Genomic DNA, 13,652 nt, shown 5'->3' with positions numbered 1-13,652 from the left:
AGCATGGGATCAGAGAGCTTGGGGAGTGCAGAAAGGAAGCCTGGAGGAGGAACTAGGAGAGAATGTGTTAGGAAAGAGTATAAAACCTAAATGTGATTTATTCCCACCAGGATGTTTAAGCACTTTAACAGTAAGGTATGAACAAAGGGCCACATGGTGGAAGCTGCTCGGGCTGAGGGTGGGGGTGGGGGAATTGATAAGGGCCTGCCTATACCTGTTTGAGTTTTTTTAAACCTACCAATAAAAATAAGACAAATGTAAAGCAAAGATATAACGGGCTTAGGAGACTTCCGGGGAAGACTGTGAACCCTGTAGGACTCAGCCAATGAGGAACCACGGGAGGGACTCGCACACTAGAAGATAAATTATTGGCGCCAAACTCCCCAGGTGTGCCTGCCCACCAGACACCTGATCTTGCAGGACCGTCATTAAAGCCTTGCTCCGCTGTTCTCTGTCTCCATGTCCACTTATTGAATTTGGACCAGTGAGTGTGTTTCTCACAAATGGCAGCTCGGGAGGGAAGCCATGGAGCCTCAGTGCTACTGAAACAGGGACTATGGGTGCAGACAGAGTAGGGTGAGGGCCTCTGGAATAAAACCCCTACTGAAACTCCATATGAAACAATTAAGGAAAGTCAGTCACATTAATTCTCTAAAGTAATACAAGCATTCTCCTGTGAGATAGATGAAAACTAAAAAGCCCAGGAGTAACTTGGCCTGAAATGTTTGAATATCCCCCAGATAGGAAAATACCTCAGCATAGCCCATGTCTTCATTGTGTCAGTTAAATGACACTATTGTAAAATTTACTTTAGCCTGTTAAAAGGCCCAGCTTAGTTTCTTTAAGTTTACCCAGATGCTGCTTTTCTTCCTCTAGCCCTAATCAAGCGATTTGCATCCTAGGCAACTCATAATGGCAAGTGAGCCCAGTCACAAACAACATAGTAAAATCAGGAAAGATTCCATCTTCAAGATAAGATTGCATTTTAAAACCCAAGAAGTCAAAAAATGGGTTTCTTAACATAGCGGACAATGACTCGGCCCACCTTGGGAGCAGGACAGGCAGTCTTCATTGATATGCTCGCAAACCAAGAAGCTGCTGTTCTGGGAAAGAATCCGAGCAGTAAATTTCTTGTGTTAACTCTGCAAAATAATCTGGAAGACTGATAAGAAATTAACTGTCTCTTCAAAAATAAGCATTTGGGGGCCATTTAGCCGGTCTGCATCCCTACCCTTTGTCTCTCAACCACCTGTAAATCCCCTAGACGACGCAGAAACCCAGGGCTGTCTTGAGCCCTCCGGGCAGGTGCAAGCCAGGAGCTCTGCCTGCCTGCTTCATCTCTAAATAAAAGCCTCGCACTTGCTCTCCTACCTTTAGTGTTTCCGGAGTTCGTTATTCGACTCCGTGAACAAGAAATCCAGCATTAGCTTCTCTGAGGAGCCCGAAGACGGGGAGTCCCCAGAGCCCCGTGCCTGGGCACAGAGCCGCGCACCTGGTGCCAGAGGGCCGTGCCATCTCCACAGCACACATCGGGTGGGCAGGTGCATTGCAGCCCACAGTCAGGGTGGCCACGCAGCCGTGTGAGCCTGGTGTCCCAGCAGCAGCAGTCCAGGGCCTGGCATGCCCTGGGCACCTGCACACACCGGGGCAGGACGGACTGCTGGCACCAGTGACAAACAGGCAGGCATAGGACAGCTGCTGTTTCTGGGCCCAGAAGTTCATCGCTCTAGGGTTGAGGCTGGTGGGCCGTGCAGGAAGACAGGTCTGACCTGGGCCACCGCCCTGCCAGAGGCCCGTCTGCCCTCCTTCTGCCCAAACCTCCCTCCCTACATGGCTGGGGAGCCTGAGGTCATCCCTGGGACCACCGTGCAGGCAGATGGCTCTGAGGGTGCTGTGGGCAGGGCCAGGAGGAGGAGGGTGGCCTGGGTGTCCCGATTTTACCTCCTGTCACCTGGTCATCAGAGGCTGTCAGGAGGGCCCACGTTCGCTTCCCCAGTCCTCAGTCCCAAGTCTGGGGCTCCACCTGCAGCATAAGGCCTGGAGACTGTCTCCAGCGTGGAGCCCCCCAAGGGGGTATTTGTGCTGATCCTGCAGCTCCCCTCCAGGCCAGGCCTCCCCTCCTGGGAGGGTGAGCACATCCTGAGAGCCCTGGGAGAGCATATGGGAGAATCACAGCCAAGTGCCTCCGCTCAGCCTCCCCAGCCATTTGTCACAGACGTCAAGCCGCACAGCGAGGAGCCAGGAGCGGGATACCAGGGGCCTCACACCAGCCTGGCCTGGGGATGGATGGCTGAGGGGCCCCATAGGGGAGGACTGGGGACCTGGGAGCTTTAGTGGGTGCTCTGAGGTGTGAAGTGTGGAGAAATTGGGCTCAGAGAAAGGCCCCCAAAGGAAGGAGTGCACATCTTGGAGGTGCTTTGAGACCAAGTTCAACATTTGTTGAAAAGGAATTTCTTGGAATGTGTGGGGCACTGTGTGTCATTAAATGGGACAGTGCTAGACTGGCACCCTGCAGCCCTGGGACCTACGTGTGTTACAACATCTGCAGTGTTGTTCAAGATGTGAAGAGACACCCCGGGGCGTCTATTTAGTAGATTTTGGTGTCTGATCATGACCTATAGGGGTCAGGAAGAAAGGTCCAGTTTCTGTTTGAACTGCCCTCCCCAGTGTTGCCAAGGTGTGCCAGCCTGGGGCTTGGAGCGCCCCACTCTTCCTGAGCACCTTACAGGGGGAGGACAGAGGATGGAGGACAACCTGGCATAGGTCAGGGCCTCTTGCGTCACAGAGTTTGAGGGCTGGGGGTGGGGTGGGCTGGGGCACACGATGTCTGCAGGAGGGGCAGAGCTTTGAGAAGAAAGAGCAGTGTGGTGGCAATCCGTTCATCATTTATTACATTCTGCACAGGGATGACCCCAACCCCCAGGAACCATTAACCTCAGACACAACACCCAGACCACACTGCGCCTGGGGAGGCTACTTCTCAGGGATGAGGGGAGGAAGTTGCACAGGGGCTCCCCTGGGTGCATGTCCCAGGACCCTGCGATGGCCGGCCACCCCTGCAGCCTCGGATGCCTCCGCTGGGCACCCAGGGGGCGGTGGTCCCATGCAGCACAGCGCCGTCTCTGTGTCCATCCCAGAAACGGCCGGGACTGGTGTGGACGGGCCCCAGCTCTTTCTGGAACCCTGTGGCTATGACTCGGTGGCTGATGGTACCCAGGCAGCAGTTGGCGTCACGGTGGGAGGCCACCTACTCAAAGGCGAAAACCCTCCACACGGTGGGGTGGCTCGCCTTTGTCCAGCGGGCCACGAGCAGAGGGTAGGACACAGCACGAAGGCGGCCAGGTTGGCAGGGGCTACGTACAGGCCCTTGAGGAGGCAGCGGCAGCGTGGGGAGATGCCGAAGTCGGCCGACGGAGGAGGTGCCAGAGCAGCTGCCCCAGCAGAGGCTCAGGATGAGCAGCGGGAGGAGGAGGAGCAGCAAGCAGACTGGGGTCCTGGGGCGCCAGGGGCCGCCTGCCCGAAGGGGAAGCAGCTCTCCTCCACATGCAGCCAGGACACCAGCAGGGCCGCGGGCCCGATGACAGCAGCTACAGGGCCACACACGGGTGATCAGAAGAGGCAGGTTATCCCGGGTTCCCCCCATTATCCTGCTTCCACCCCGTCCCCACTGCCCTCTGGGCTCCGGGCCCTGTGTGGAGGGTCCTGTCCATCACCAGCACCCGGGGGGTCCCTGTCACGGGAAGGCTCCTGAGCGTCACCTACTTACAGAGGAGGAGGCTGGGTCCCAGAGGGGGCGGGGAACCACCCTTCAGTCTGACAGGACTGGTCGGCCGTGGAGCTGGGACCCCAGCCGCACCGGTCTTTAGGACGCCCCCACACCCAGCATGGCCCGAAGCTTCCCTGAGGCTGAGGAGCAGCCCACCCCCCTGCCGATCGCCCCAGCCCAGAAACTCACCTGGCCCTGGCCCAGGACGTTTAAACGTGGGACCTGAGGAACTGTAACAGTCCCTTTCTGCCGGCCCCCTGGCTTGGGGGCTCCAGCTGACAGGACAGGGTATAGCTGCAGGACAGAGGGACACCTGTGAGCCCCTCTCAGCACCGGGCCACCCCTCTGCCCCCCACCTTTCCTGAGAGTGGGTTCCCGTGTGAGCAAAGATCCAGCACCATCCAGTGCCCCACTCCTCACCCCCCTTGTCTGCATCCTGTCCTTCCTCTGCTCCAGGTCGCTACCCTCCAGGACGAGATCATGGTGCACAAGCACATGGCCGCGGTGTACGACCTGGAGAGGGACGAGCACTTCATGTCCTTTGTCCAGGCTGTGGAGCCCCTGGACGAGGAGCAGAGGTGAGGCTGGCCGGAGTCAGGCGTGGGCTGCAGCTGCCGGTGGGCTCTGGGGGAAGGGCCCCCTGACATGTGCCTCCAGGGGCTCACAGGTGTCCCTCTGTCCTGCAGCTACACCCTGTCCTGCTACACCCAACCTTGCTCAGCCACAGGCCCCACCCCGGCTGCCGACCCCACGTCAGCTCCAGCCGCAACTGCGGCCTGTCCTCTGGGTCCTCACTGGATGCCAGGCCCCCAGTCAAGTTGAGCCAGGGAGGGAGACAGACGAGGCCCTCGGGGGCCTGGGGGACCCTACTTTCCCCGTCAGCTTCCCCCGCTCACCCCACACACCTGGAATCCTCCCCAAAGCTGTGCCACAGCGCGGCAGAGGACTTGCCCCGAGGACCCCTCCCTTCCAGACCTCCAGCCCCCATTTACCTTGAGGAGACGCTTCCTGGTAACACACTTGTCCTTCTTTTTCAGGTTTTTACACATCCTGGTGCTCTTCCTAAGGGGAGGGGAGATGAGTAGGGAGATACATGGCCAGCAGGTGGAGAGTCTCGGGGCTGACCCCTTTTCCTGGAGATCCTAGAAGGTCCACTAGCCCGCAGGAGGCTTTCCACCATGGCCCTGAGCCCTGGGGAATCTGTGGCCTGGGGAGAGGGCTCCATGTTTCCACCCGGGGGCCTCCATTCCCAGTTCAGGGAGAGCAGCTCAGGTCGCAGTCTCCTGTGGCGAGCAGTGGCAGGGGTGGGTCACTGCAGGAAGAGGCATTAGCTATTTTAGGCAGTTAAACCTGTGCCCTCCTTACGGAAGTGGCTCGGCCAGCAAGCTTCCGTGGGTTCAGCCTCTTGCCACTATGCTGCAGCCATTGAATTTTGGTGGGGGGGCAACCTAGTTCTTCATCTGACTCTCTTGAAGTTTGATGTCTCTTGGGAGCCCTCCTGGGAACTGGCTTCTCTGCGTCCACCTTTGCTGGGGTGGCAATAGGTGCATCCCCATAGGCCCGGTAGCCGCCAACAAGGCGATATGTCTCTCCATGCCAGGTCACCTGGGTTTCGCCACGCCCTTGGTAGAGGAGGTGATAGTAACCAGGCATAGGAGAAGGGGAAGCTGCTGCTGCTGGGAAGGAAACCAGAACTGATCTGTCCCTCCTCCTGTACACAATGTCTGGCCAGGACCTTCCCTCTGCCGTGTCTCTCTCTGTTTCTGGCTGAAGCCACTTGATCTGCTTGGCATCTAAAACCCTGACTTGGCCCATCACCTCTGTGAATCCCCTAGAGAAGCGATGTTGGCTGCAAAAGCAGTTCCGTGGGGCCTGTGGCAGCAGGAGTCCAGGAAATCTGTTCCCCATTCCTAGAAAAAAAGCAACCTGAAAGTGATTGTAATCAGGATCCCCTCCATCTCTCCCTTCCGCAACAGAGGAAACATTTGTTAAAGCCTGTCACTTCTGAGGTGGCTTTAATGGAAATACCTTTCAAATTTTGGAAAAAAGAATCTAACACGAATCGGTTAAGAACCCCTCTCCCCTTGAGCCCCATTTGTATTGCCTTTTTCAACCATGCTGAACTCTAGCCCTCTGATACTCTCATGCAGATTTGAAAAAGGCCAAATACCGAAGCAGAGGGAGCAGGAGGCTCAGGCCAGATGGTGGTTGACCAGTCTCGGCTCACATCAGCGCAACCTTCTGGGAAGTCTTTTCCTCAGCTGTTAGGTCTCAGCGTCCCTTTATCACTCCCCTTGGCTCTTCTGCTCTTCCCATCGGTACGACCCCCTTTCCCTGCTACGCAGCGGTGCAGTCTCAGATGTGTCTGACGGGACCCATGTGGACAGCCTGGTGAAGGGGCCCAGGTTTGAAGGGGAGGTTATGAGTGGCCCTCAACAGCTCTTCCTCAAACTGTTCCGTCTACACAGAAATGCACTTGGCTTTTGCTAAGAGCCTATCAGGAAAGGGTCCAGAAGGAAGCACTTGTAGCCCAAAGGTGGGAGGAAGGCTACATTTATAAAGATTAGAAACTTCTGAACGCTTGCCCAGGGATTACATTTCACTTGTCCTCAGCAGTGAGCAGGAACCCTGGTATTAGTTAACAGCTGGGGAAGTTCTAAGGTGTTGCGAGCAAACCCGAAAAGGAACATGTGGCAGCCAGGTGAGGCTGTGTGCACACCAATGGAGGAGAGGGGCTTCAATCATCTTATTCACCAATAAAACCCAAGCATGTAGCACAGAGGCTGGTATTTAACAGGTGCTCAATGTTGAATTCAATGGACAGACATAACACCACCTGCTCAGTCCTGCCTCTCCTCTCCTCCTGTGCAGGTGCGTGCACTCACATGCACAGAGGGAGGGAAGTACTCCTGAGGCTCTGCATTTCTTACAGAACCTGCCTGTGACCTGCCCCAATTTGTGCCCCTCTGGGCTCACTCACGTCCTCATTACGCTCCAGGAGTTTCTCTTTAGGCAGGTCAGCAAGAAACAATCCGAGGTAGGGGACCATGCCCTGTGACACCGGGGTGAGGAGGTGATGAGTCCCCACCTGCCCCAGGGGAGCCCACAGAGCCTCCCCTGAACCCCACACCCGCAGCCTCCAGCTCCCTTGGACCACCCTGTGCTGCCTCCCCACCTCCCTTCGCCCAGCTCTCCCCTCCCGGGCCCTCCCAGGGCTGGCTTTTGGCCAATCCCAGGCCCTGTGGGCCTTGCACCTGTCCTCCAACTTCCCCCTGTACCCAGCTGCTCTCGCCTCCTTCTGGTCACACCAATGCTTGCAGCTCAGGACTGGTGGCACCAGGAGCAGGTGCAGGGTCGCCCCCACCGCCCATGACCCGCGGCACGCCTCTCTCACCTTCCTCTTCCTCTCCTCGGGTCCCATGCGGTCCCGCTGCCTTTCCTTCAATATGCAGTGCAGCTCCTGCAAGGTCCAGGACACTCGGGTGCTCATGCTCCCCTCCCACGCGGCCTCCCGCAACCAGACCGTGGTGGATGGATGCCTTACCCGAGCCCCCTGGCACCCACGCTGTCCCCACCTCCAGCAGGCTCTCAGCCTAGAGTGACCCCAGCTCCAGCACACACAAACTCATGGGGGTCCTTGGGCCACGGCCGCCGCCCTGAGAGGGTCAGGGGAGGTCCCTCTGCCTCCCAGGGTGCCCTGAGCACTCACTGTCACCCGGCTATCAGCACGGCTCCCCTCACATGACCAGGTGGGCTGGGCACAAAGCTGAAGCGCGTCTTGGGCTCCCTGGACCCTGCTCACCAGGGAGGCCCACACCCCAGGGTGACGGCAACCCTCCATGTCCACCTGAGGAGCCCGAGGACACAGAGAGGCAGTGACAGATGCTGAGAAAAAATTTGACAAAATTCAACATCCATTCATGATAAAAACTCTCAACAAAATGGGTATAGAGGGCAAGTACCTCAACATAATAAAGGCCATATATGACAAGCCCACAGCCAACATCATACTTAACAGCAAGAAGCTGAAAGCTCTTCCTCTGAGATCAGGAACAAGACAGGGATGCCCACTCTCCCCACTGTTATTCAACATAGTACTGGAGGTCCTAGCCACGGCAATCAGACAAAACAAAGAAATACAAGGCATCCAGATTGGTAAAGAACAAGTCAAACCATCACTGTTTGCAGATGGCATGATATTGTACATTAAAAAAACCCTAAAGTCCCCACTCCAAAACTACTAGAACTGATACCTGAATTCCGCAGAGTTGCAGGATACACAATTAATACACAGAAACCTGTTGCTTTCCTAGACACTAATGATGAAGTAGCAGAAAGAGGAATCAGGAAAACAATTCCATTCACAACTGCATCAACAAGAATAAAAATATCTAGGAATAAACCTAACCAAGGAACTGAAAGACCTACCATACCCTGAAAATACAAGATACTCTTAACAGAAATTAAAGAGGACACTAACAAATGGAAACTCATCCATGCTCCTGGCTAGGAGGAATTAGTATTATCAAAATGCCCATCCTGCCTAAAGCAATCTACAGATTCAATGCAATCCCCATCAAAATACCAACAGCATTCTTCAACGAACCGGACACATTTTTATTAGATAAAAAGTACAGGATTTCGTCAGGAATAAGAGCGAAGCATGGATCTCCTACCTTGCGGTGCTGAGCATCGGGGTCCGTGGCACTGACGAAGTTAGAGGCACACATCGAGCGAGTAAAGGAAGTAAAGAGCACCCCTGCCTCACCCAGAGGCTGGGGCGGCCTGGAGAAGCAGGCTGGAAGACAGACAGACAGAAAGAGAGACACTCCTCATGGATACCCAGTCGGGCTGTCAGGGTCTGACTGCAGACACACGGGACTTTGAGAAGCCACTGAAGCGCAGCCTCAGCCTAGACTCTCGCATGTGACCACGGCCTTCCTCAGTCCATCGCATCCAGGGAGATGCCTCTGAAGGGGAATCCTGGCCTCCACTCAGGTGACTTTCCCGGCTCCCAAGGGAGATGGGGGATCCACTGAGGGAGACGCAGGGGAACCTGGCGCTCGAGACTTTGAGATCGGCAGCCGGGCTAGTCCCATTTAAGTGGCTGACGAGCGCCCGATGTTGTGTGCCATAGACGGCTTCCTTCTATAAGGACAGTGAAAGAAAAGGGAGGCTCGGATGCCTATACTCACCTCCGAAGTTATCCCAGACGAGCCCCCCAAAATGATGCAGCTTCTCACACCACAAGGGTATGAAACTAGAAATAATTTACGCAAATAAAACGAAAAAGCCCACCACCGCATGGAGGCTTAACAACATGCTCCTGAATAGCCAACGGATCAATGACTGAATAAAAACAGAGATCCAGCAATATATGGAGACAAATGACAGCAAGAACTGAACAATGTAGAATCCATGGGACAGAGAAAAGGCGGTGCCTAAGAGGGAAGTACACTGCAATACAGGCCTACCTCGGGAGAGAAGAACAATCCCATATGAACAGTCTAAACTCACAACTACCACAACTAGAAAAAGAAGAACAAATGAGGCCCAAAGTCAGCAGGAGGAGGAACGTAATAAAGATTGGAGCAGAAATAAATAAAACCGAGAAGAATGAAACAATACAAAGAATCCATGAAAGCAGGAGATGCTTCTTCGAGAAAATAAACAAAATGGATAAACCCCTATCCGGACTCATCAAGAAAAAGAGAGAGCCTGCACACATAAACAGAATCAGAAATGAGAAAGAAAAAATCACTACAGAAACCACAGAAATACAAAGAATCATGAGAGAATACCATGAAAAATTATATGCTAACACACTGGATAACCTACAAGAAATGGACAACTTTCTAGAAAAATGCAACCCTCCAAGGCTAACCAAGAAAGAACAGAAAATCTGAGCAGACCAATTACTAGCAACAAAATTGAACTGGTAATCAAAAAAATACCTAAGAAAAAAACACCTGAACCAGATGGCTGCACCGCTGACTTTAATCAAACATGTAGTGAAGATCTAATAGTTATCCTCATTAAACGTTTCCAAAAAGTAGAAGAAGGAATACTTCCAAACCATTCTACGAGGCCAGCATCACCTTAATACCAAAACCAGGCAAAGACAGCACAAAAAAAGAAAATTACAGACCAATATCGCCGAGGAAAATACATGCAAAAATACTCAACAATCCACTTCTAGGAATTTACCCTAAGAATGCAGCAGCCCAGTTTGAAAAAGACAGATGCACCCCTATGTTTACCGCAGCACTATTTACAACAGCCAAGAAATGGAAGCAACCTAAGTGTCCATCCGTAGATGAATGGCTAAAGAAGGTGTGCTACATATTCACAATGGAATATTACTCAGCCATAAGAAAAAAACAGATCTTACCATTTGCAACAACATGGATGGAGCTAGAGGGTATTATGCTCAGTGAAATAAGCCAGGGAGAGAAAGACAAGTACCAAATGATTTCACTGATATGTGGAGTATAAGAACAAAGGAAAACTGAAGGAACAAAACAGCAGCAGAGTCACAGAACCCAAGAATGGACTAACAGTTACCAAAGTGAAAGGGACTGGGGAGAATGGGTGGGAAGGCAGGGACAAGGGCGGGGAAAAAGAAAGGGGGCATTACGATTAGCATGTATAGTGTGTGTGGGGGCACGGGGAGGGCTGTACAACACGGAGAAGAGAAGTAGTGATTTTATAGCATCTTACTATGCTGATGAACAGTGACTGTGAAGGGGTATGTGGGGGGGACTTGGTGAAGGGGGGAGTCTAGTAAACACAATGCTGCTCCTGTAATTGTAGATTAATCGTACAAAATATAATAATAATATTAATAATAATAAATTTTCAAAAAAGATTATCATTTAAATTTGAAGGAGGGATTACACGATTTCCAGTTAAGCAAAAGCTGAGAGAATTCAGCTCCCACCAACCATCTGTACAGTGTATTTTGCAGGGAGTGCTATAGATGGAAGTGTTCCTAAGGTTAAATAGCTGTCACCAGAGGTAACAACAATGGATAGACAAAGAGTACAGAATATGATACCTAATATATAAATATTGAGGAGGAAAAAAAAAAACAACCTTTAGATTGTGTTCGTAATAGCATACTTAAGTGAGTTAAGTTAGCTTCTTAGATAGTAAGGAAGGGACCCTTTAACCTTTGGTAACCATGAATCTAAAGCCTGCAATGGCAATAAGTACATACCTATAGATAATCACCCTAAATGTAAATGGTCTGAATGCACCAATCAAAAGACATAGACTCACTGAATGGATAAAAAAACAAGACCCATCTAGATGCTGCCTACAAGAGACTCACTTCAAACCCAAACACATACACAGACTAAAAGTGAAGGGATGGAAAAAGATATTTCACGCAACTAACGGAGAAAAAAGCAGGGGTTGCAGTACTTGTATTGGACAAAATAGACTTTAAAACAAAGAAAGTCACAAGAGACAAAGGACATGACATAATGATAAAAGGGTCAATTCAACAACAGGATATAACCATTATAAATATCTATCACCCCAACACAGGAGCACCTACATACGTGAAACAAATAGAAACAGAATTAAAAGGGGAACTAGAATACAATGCATTTCTCTAGGAGTCTTCAACACTCCAATCACTCCAAGGAACAGATGCACCAGAGAGAAAGTATTAGTAAGGAGACAGAGGCACTGAACAACACATTAGAACAGACGGACCTTACAGACATCTACAGAACTCTCCACTCAAAAGCAGGAGGATACTCATTCTTCTCAAGTGCACACGGAACATTTTCAAAAATAGATCATATAGTAGGGCACAAAAAGAGCCTCAGTAAATTGAAAAAGATTGAAATTACACCAACCAACATCTCAGATAACAAGGGTATGAAACTAGAAATAAATTACACAAAGTGACGAAAAAGCCTACAATCACGTGGAGGCTTAACAACATGCTCCTAAAGAACCAATGGATCAATGACCAAATAAAAAGAGATCAAGCAATATATGGAAACAAATGACAACAATAATTCAACAACGCAAAATCTGTGGGACGCAGCAAAGGCGGTGTTAAGAGGGAAGTATACTGCAACACAGGTCTACCTAAGGAAAGAACAACAATTCCGTATGAACAGTCTAAACTCACAATTAACTAAACAAGAAAAAGAAGAACAAATGAGGCCTAACGTCAGTAGAAGGAGCGACGTAATAAAGATTAGAGCAAAAATAAATAAAATTGAGAAGAATAAAACAACAGAATCAATGAAAGCAGGAGCTGGTTCTTCGAGAAAATTAACAAAATAGATAAACCCCTAGCCAGACTTATCAAGAAAAAAAACAGTCTACGCACATGAACAGAATCAGAAATGAGAAAGGAAAAATCACTACTGACACCACTGAAATATGAAGAATAGAGAATACTATGGAAAGTTATATAGTAACAAACAGGACAACGTAGAAGAACTGGTCAACTTTCTAGGAAAATGCAACCTTCCAAGGGTGACCCAGGAAGAAACAGAAAATCTGAACAGACCGACGACCAGCAAGGAAACGGAACCGGTAATCCCAAACGACAAGGACGACAGAAGCCTCAGGAAACAGTTGTTAATCCTGGAGGCGCTGCCTTCGGCGGCCTCTCCCCCGCCGCCCCGCCGCGGGTCCCACCCGACCCTCGGCTCGCCCGGCCCTCGCCCCCGAGGCCGCCGCCGGAAAACGGCGCACACGGCAAGACGCCCGCCGGCCTCCCCGTCTGCGCGGCACGGCCCGGCCCCTCCGCCTGCGGCCCCGGCACGGGCAGCGGTGGCAGGTCGGCGGCGCGGCCCCAGGCCAGGCCCCGCGAGCCCCCCCACCCGCGTCGGCCGCTCCCCGACCCGCGGGCCCCGCGCGGCCCGCCGAGCCCCTCGCACGGCCGCCCCCTCACCGGTCCGCCGCGCCCACAGGCGGAGGCAGTGGTCCACGCGCCCCCTGCAGGCCCCGCGGCCACGTACCTTCCGGCCCGCAGAGCCGTTGCTGTCGCCTTCACCCCTGAAGCGGGCCCCGCTCTGGACGCTCCGCTGCAGTTCCGACGGTGCAAGGCTGGAGGCGGCAGACCTGGACGAGCGCAGGTCCGGCCGGGGCGGCGGGTCCAAGTCCTGGCCGATCGCCGCCCTCCGCCGGGCGCGGGAGAGTCGCGAAGGGCCGAGGGCAGCGACGGGGCCCAGCCGGCTCGAGGAGGCGATCCGAGGCTGGGGAACGAGGTCGGTGCAGCCGGGGCCTGCGCGCCGGGAAGAAGGCGCAGCCGAGCACAGCGAGGGTCCACCATCTGGGCTCCGCCGGGCTCGCTGCGCGGACGGGACGGAGGGCGGACCGCAGCACTGACTGAGCCCCGGAAGCAGCTCCTCCTGGCGGCGCTCGCGAACCTACCGACTCTTCAATATGGCGGTTGCGGCGCCTGCAGCTACTACTCAGCGCCGGAGTTTCGTTTTCTGCGCGCGCGCCCAACGGTTACCTCCTCCGCGGAACCGCTCCCTCACAGGCCTCGAGTGCCGTCAGTCGGGGGAGGGAGTGAGCCTGACGCCCCACGCTCACTGGCCGCCACGGACTTCATACGGGTGCGGGGCTGCGGGGGACGCTGCACGCTCATTGGTCGCCAGGGCTGTCAGGCGGGGACTTTGATTTTGTTCAAAGTACTTTCTAATTTTTCATGGGTTGACCCACGTGTTATTTTTCTTGATTGATTGATTGATTGTGGTGTCATTAATACACAATCACATGAGCAACAATGTGGTTACTAGATGCCCCCCATTATCAAGCCTCCCCACAAACCCCATTACAGTCACTGTCCATCAGCGTAGTGAGACGCTGTAGAGTCACTACAGGTCGTCGGCGGGTTGTATCGCCCTCC

At 53.0% G+C, this 13,652-nt stretch overlaps 1 protein-coding gene across 3 annotated transcripts; it reads right to left on the bottom strand.

Annotated features, from left to right (window-relative positions):
* Positions 1-2,868: 2,868 nt before the first annotated feature.
* LOC130680061 (uncharacterized) lies at positions 2,869-13,444 on the bottom strand. Of its 3 annotated transcripts, none has more exons than XM_057490070.1 (11): positions 12,757-13,444; positions 8,962-9,026; positions 8,443-8,564; positions 7,161-7,226; positions 6,747-6,818; positions 5,937-6,154; positions 5,585-5,676; positions 4,759-4,828; positions 4,187-4,390; positions 3,956-4,060; positions 2,869-3,587 (listed from the first exon to the last, which is right to left on the bottom strand). In XM_057490070.1, exons 1-6 carry the CDS (start codon positions 13,068-13,070, stop codon positions 6,122-6,124), a joined length of 672 nt encoding a protein of 223 aa, XP_057346053.1. In that variant the 5' UTR covers positions 13,071-13,444; the 3' UTR covers positions 2,869-3,587; positions 3,956-4,060; positions 4,187-4,390; positions 4,759-4,828; positions 5,585-5,676; positions 5,937-6,121. The 3 variants fall into 3 exon arrangements, with proteins under 3 accessions (XP_057346053.1, XP_057346055.1, XP_057346054.1); XM_057490072.1 differs by having other exon boundaries at positions 4,187-4,327; XM_057490071.1 differs by having other exon boundaries at positions 4,187-4,279.
* Between the last annotated feature and the right edge of the window lie 208 nt (positions 13,445-13,652).

This window comes from Manis pentadactyla, chromosome 12 (genome assembly GCF_030020395.1).
Source record: "Manis pentadactyla isolate mManPen7 chromosome 12, mManPen7.hap1, whole genome shotgun sequence".
NCBI classification, from domain to species: domain Eukaryota; kingdom Metazoa; phylum Chordata; class Mammalia; order Pholidota; family Manidae; genus Manis; species Manis pentadactyla.
The sequence above is the reverse complement of the archived record's forward strand: the minus strand, read 5'-3'. Positions and strand labels throughout refer to the sequence as shown.

Coding starts and splice junctions, on each gene's coding strand:
- LOC130680061 (XM_057490070.1), bottom strand. CDS start 13,070: ATGGTGGACCCTCGCTGTGCTCGGCTGCGCCTTCTTCCCGGCGCGCAG. Junction 8,565..8,961: donor CGTCTGGGATAACTTCGGAG/GTGAGTATAGGC, acceptor TCTGTCTTCCAG/CCTGCTTCTCCAGGCCGCCC. Junction 6,819..7,160: donor CCGAGGAGAGGAAGAGGAAG/GTGAGAGAGGCG, acceptor CCGGTGTCACAG/GGCATGGTCCCCTACCTCGG.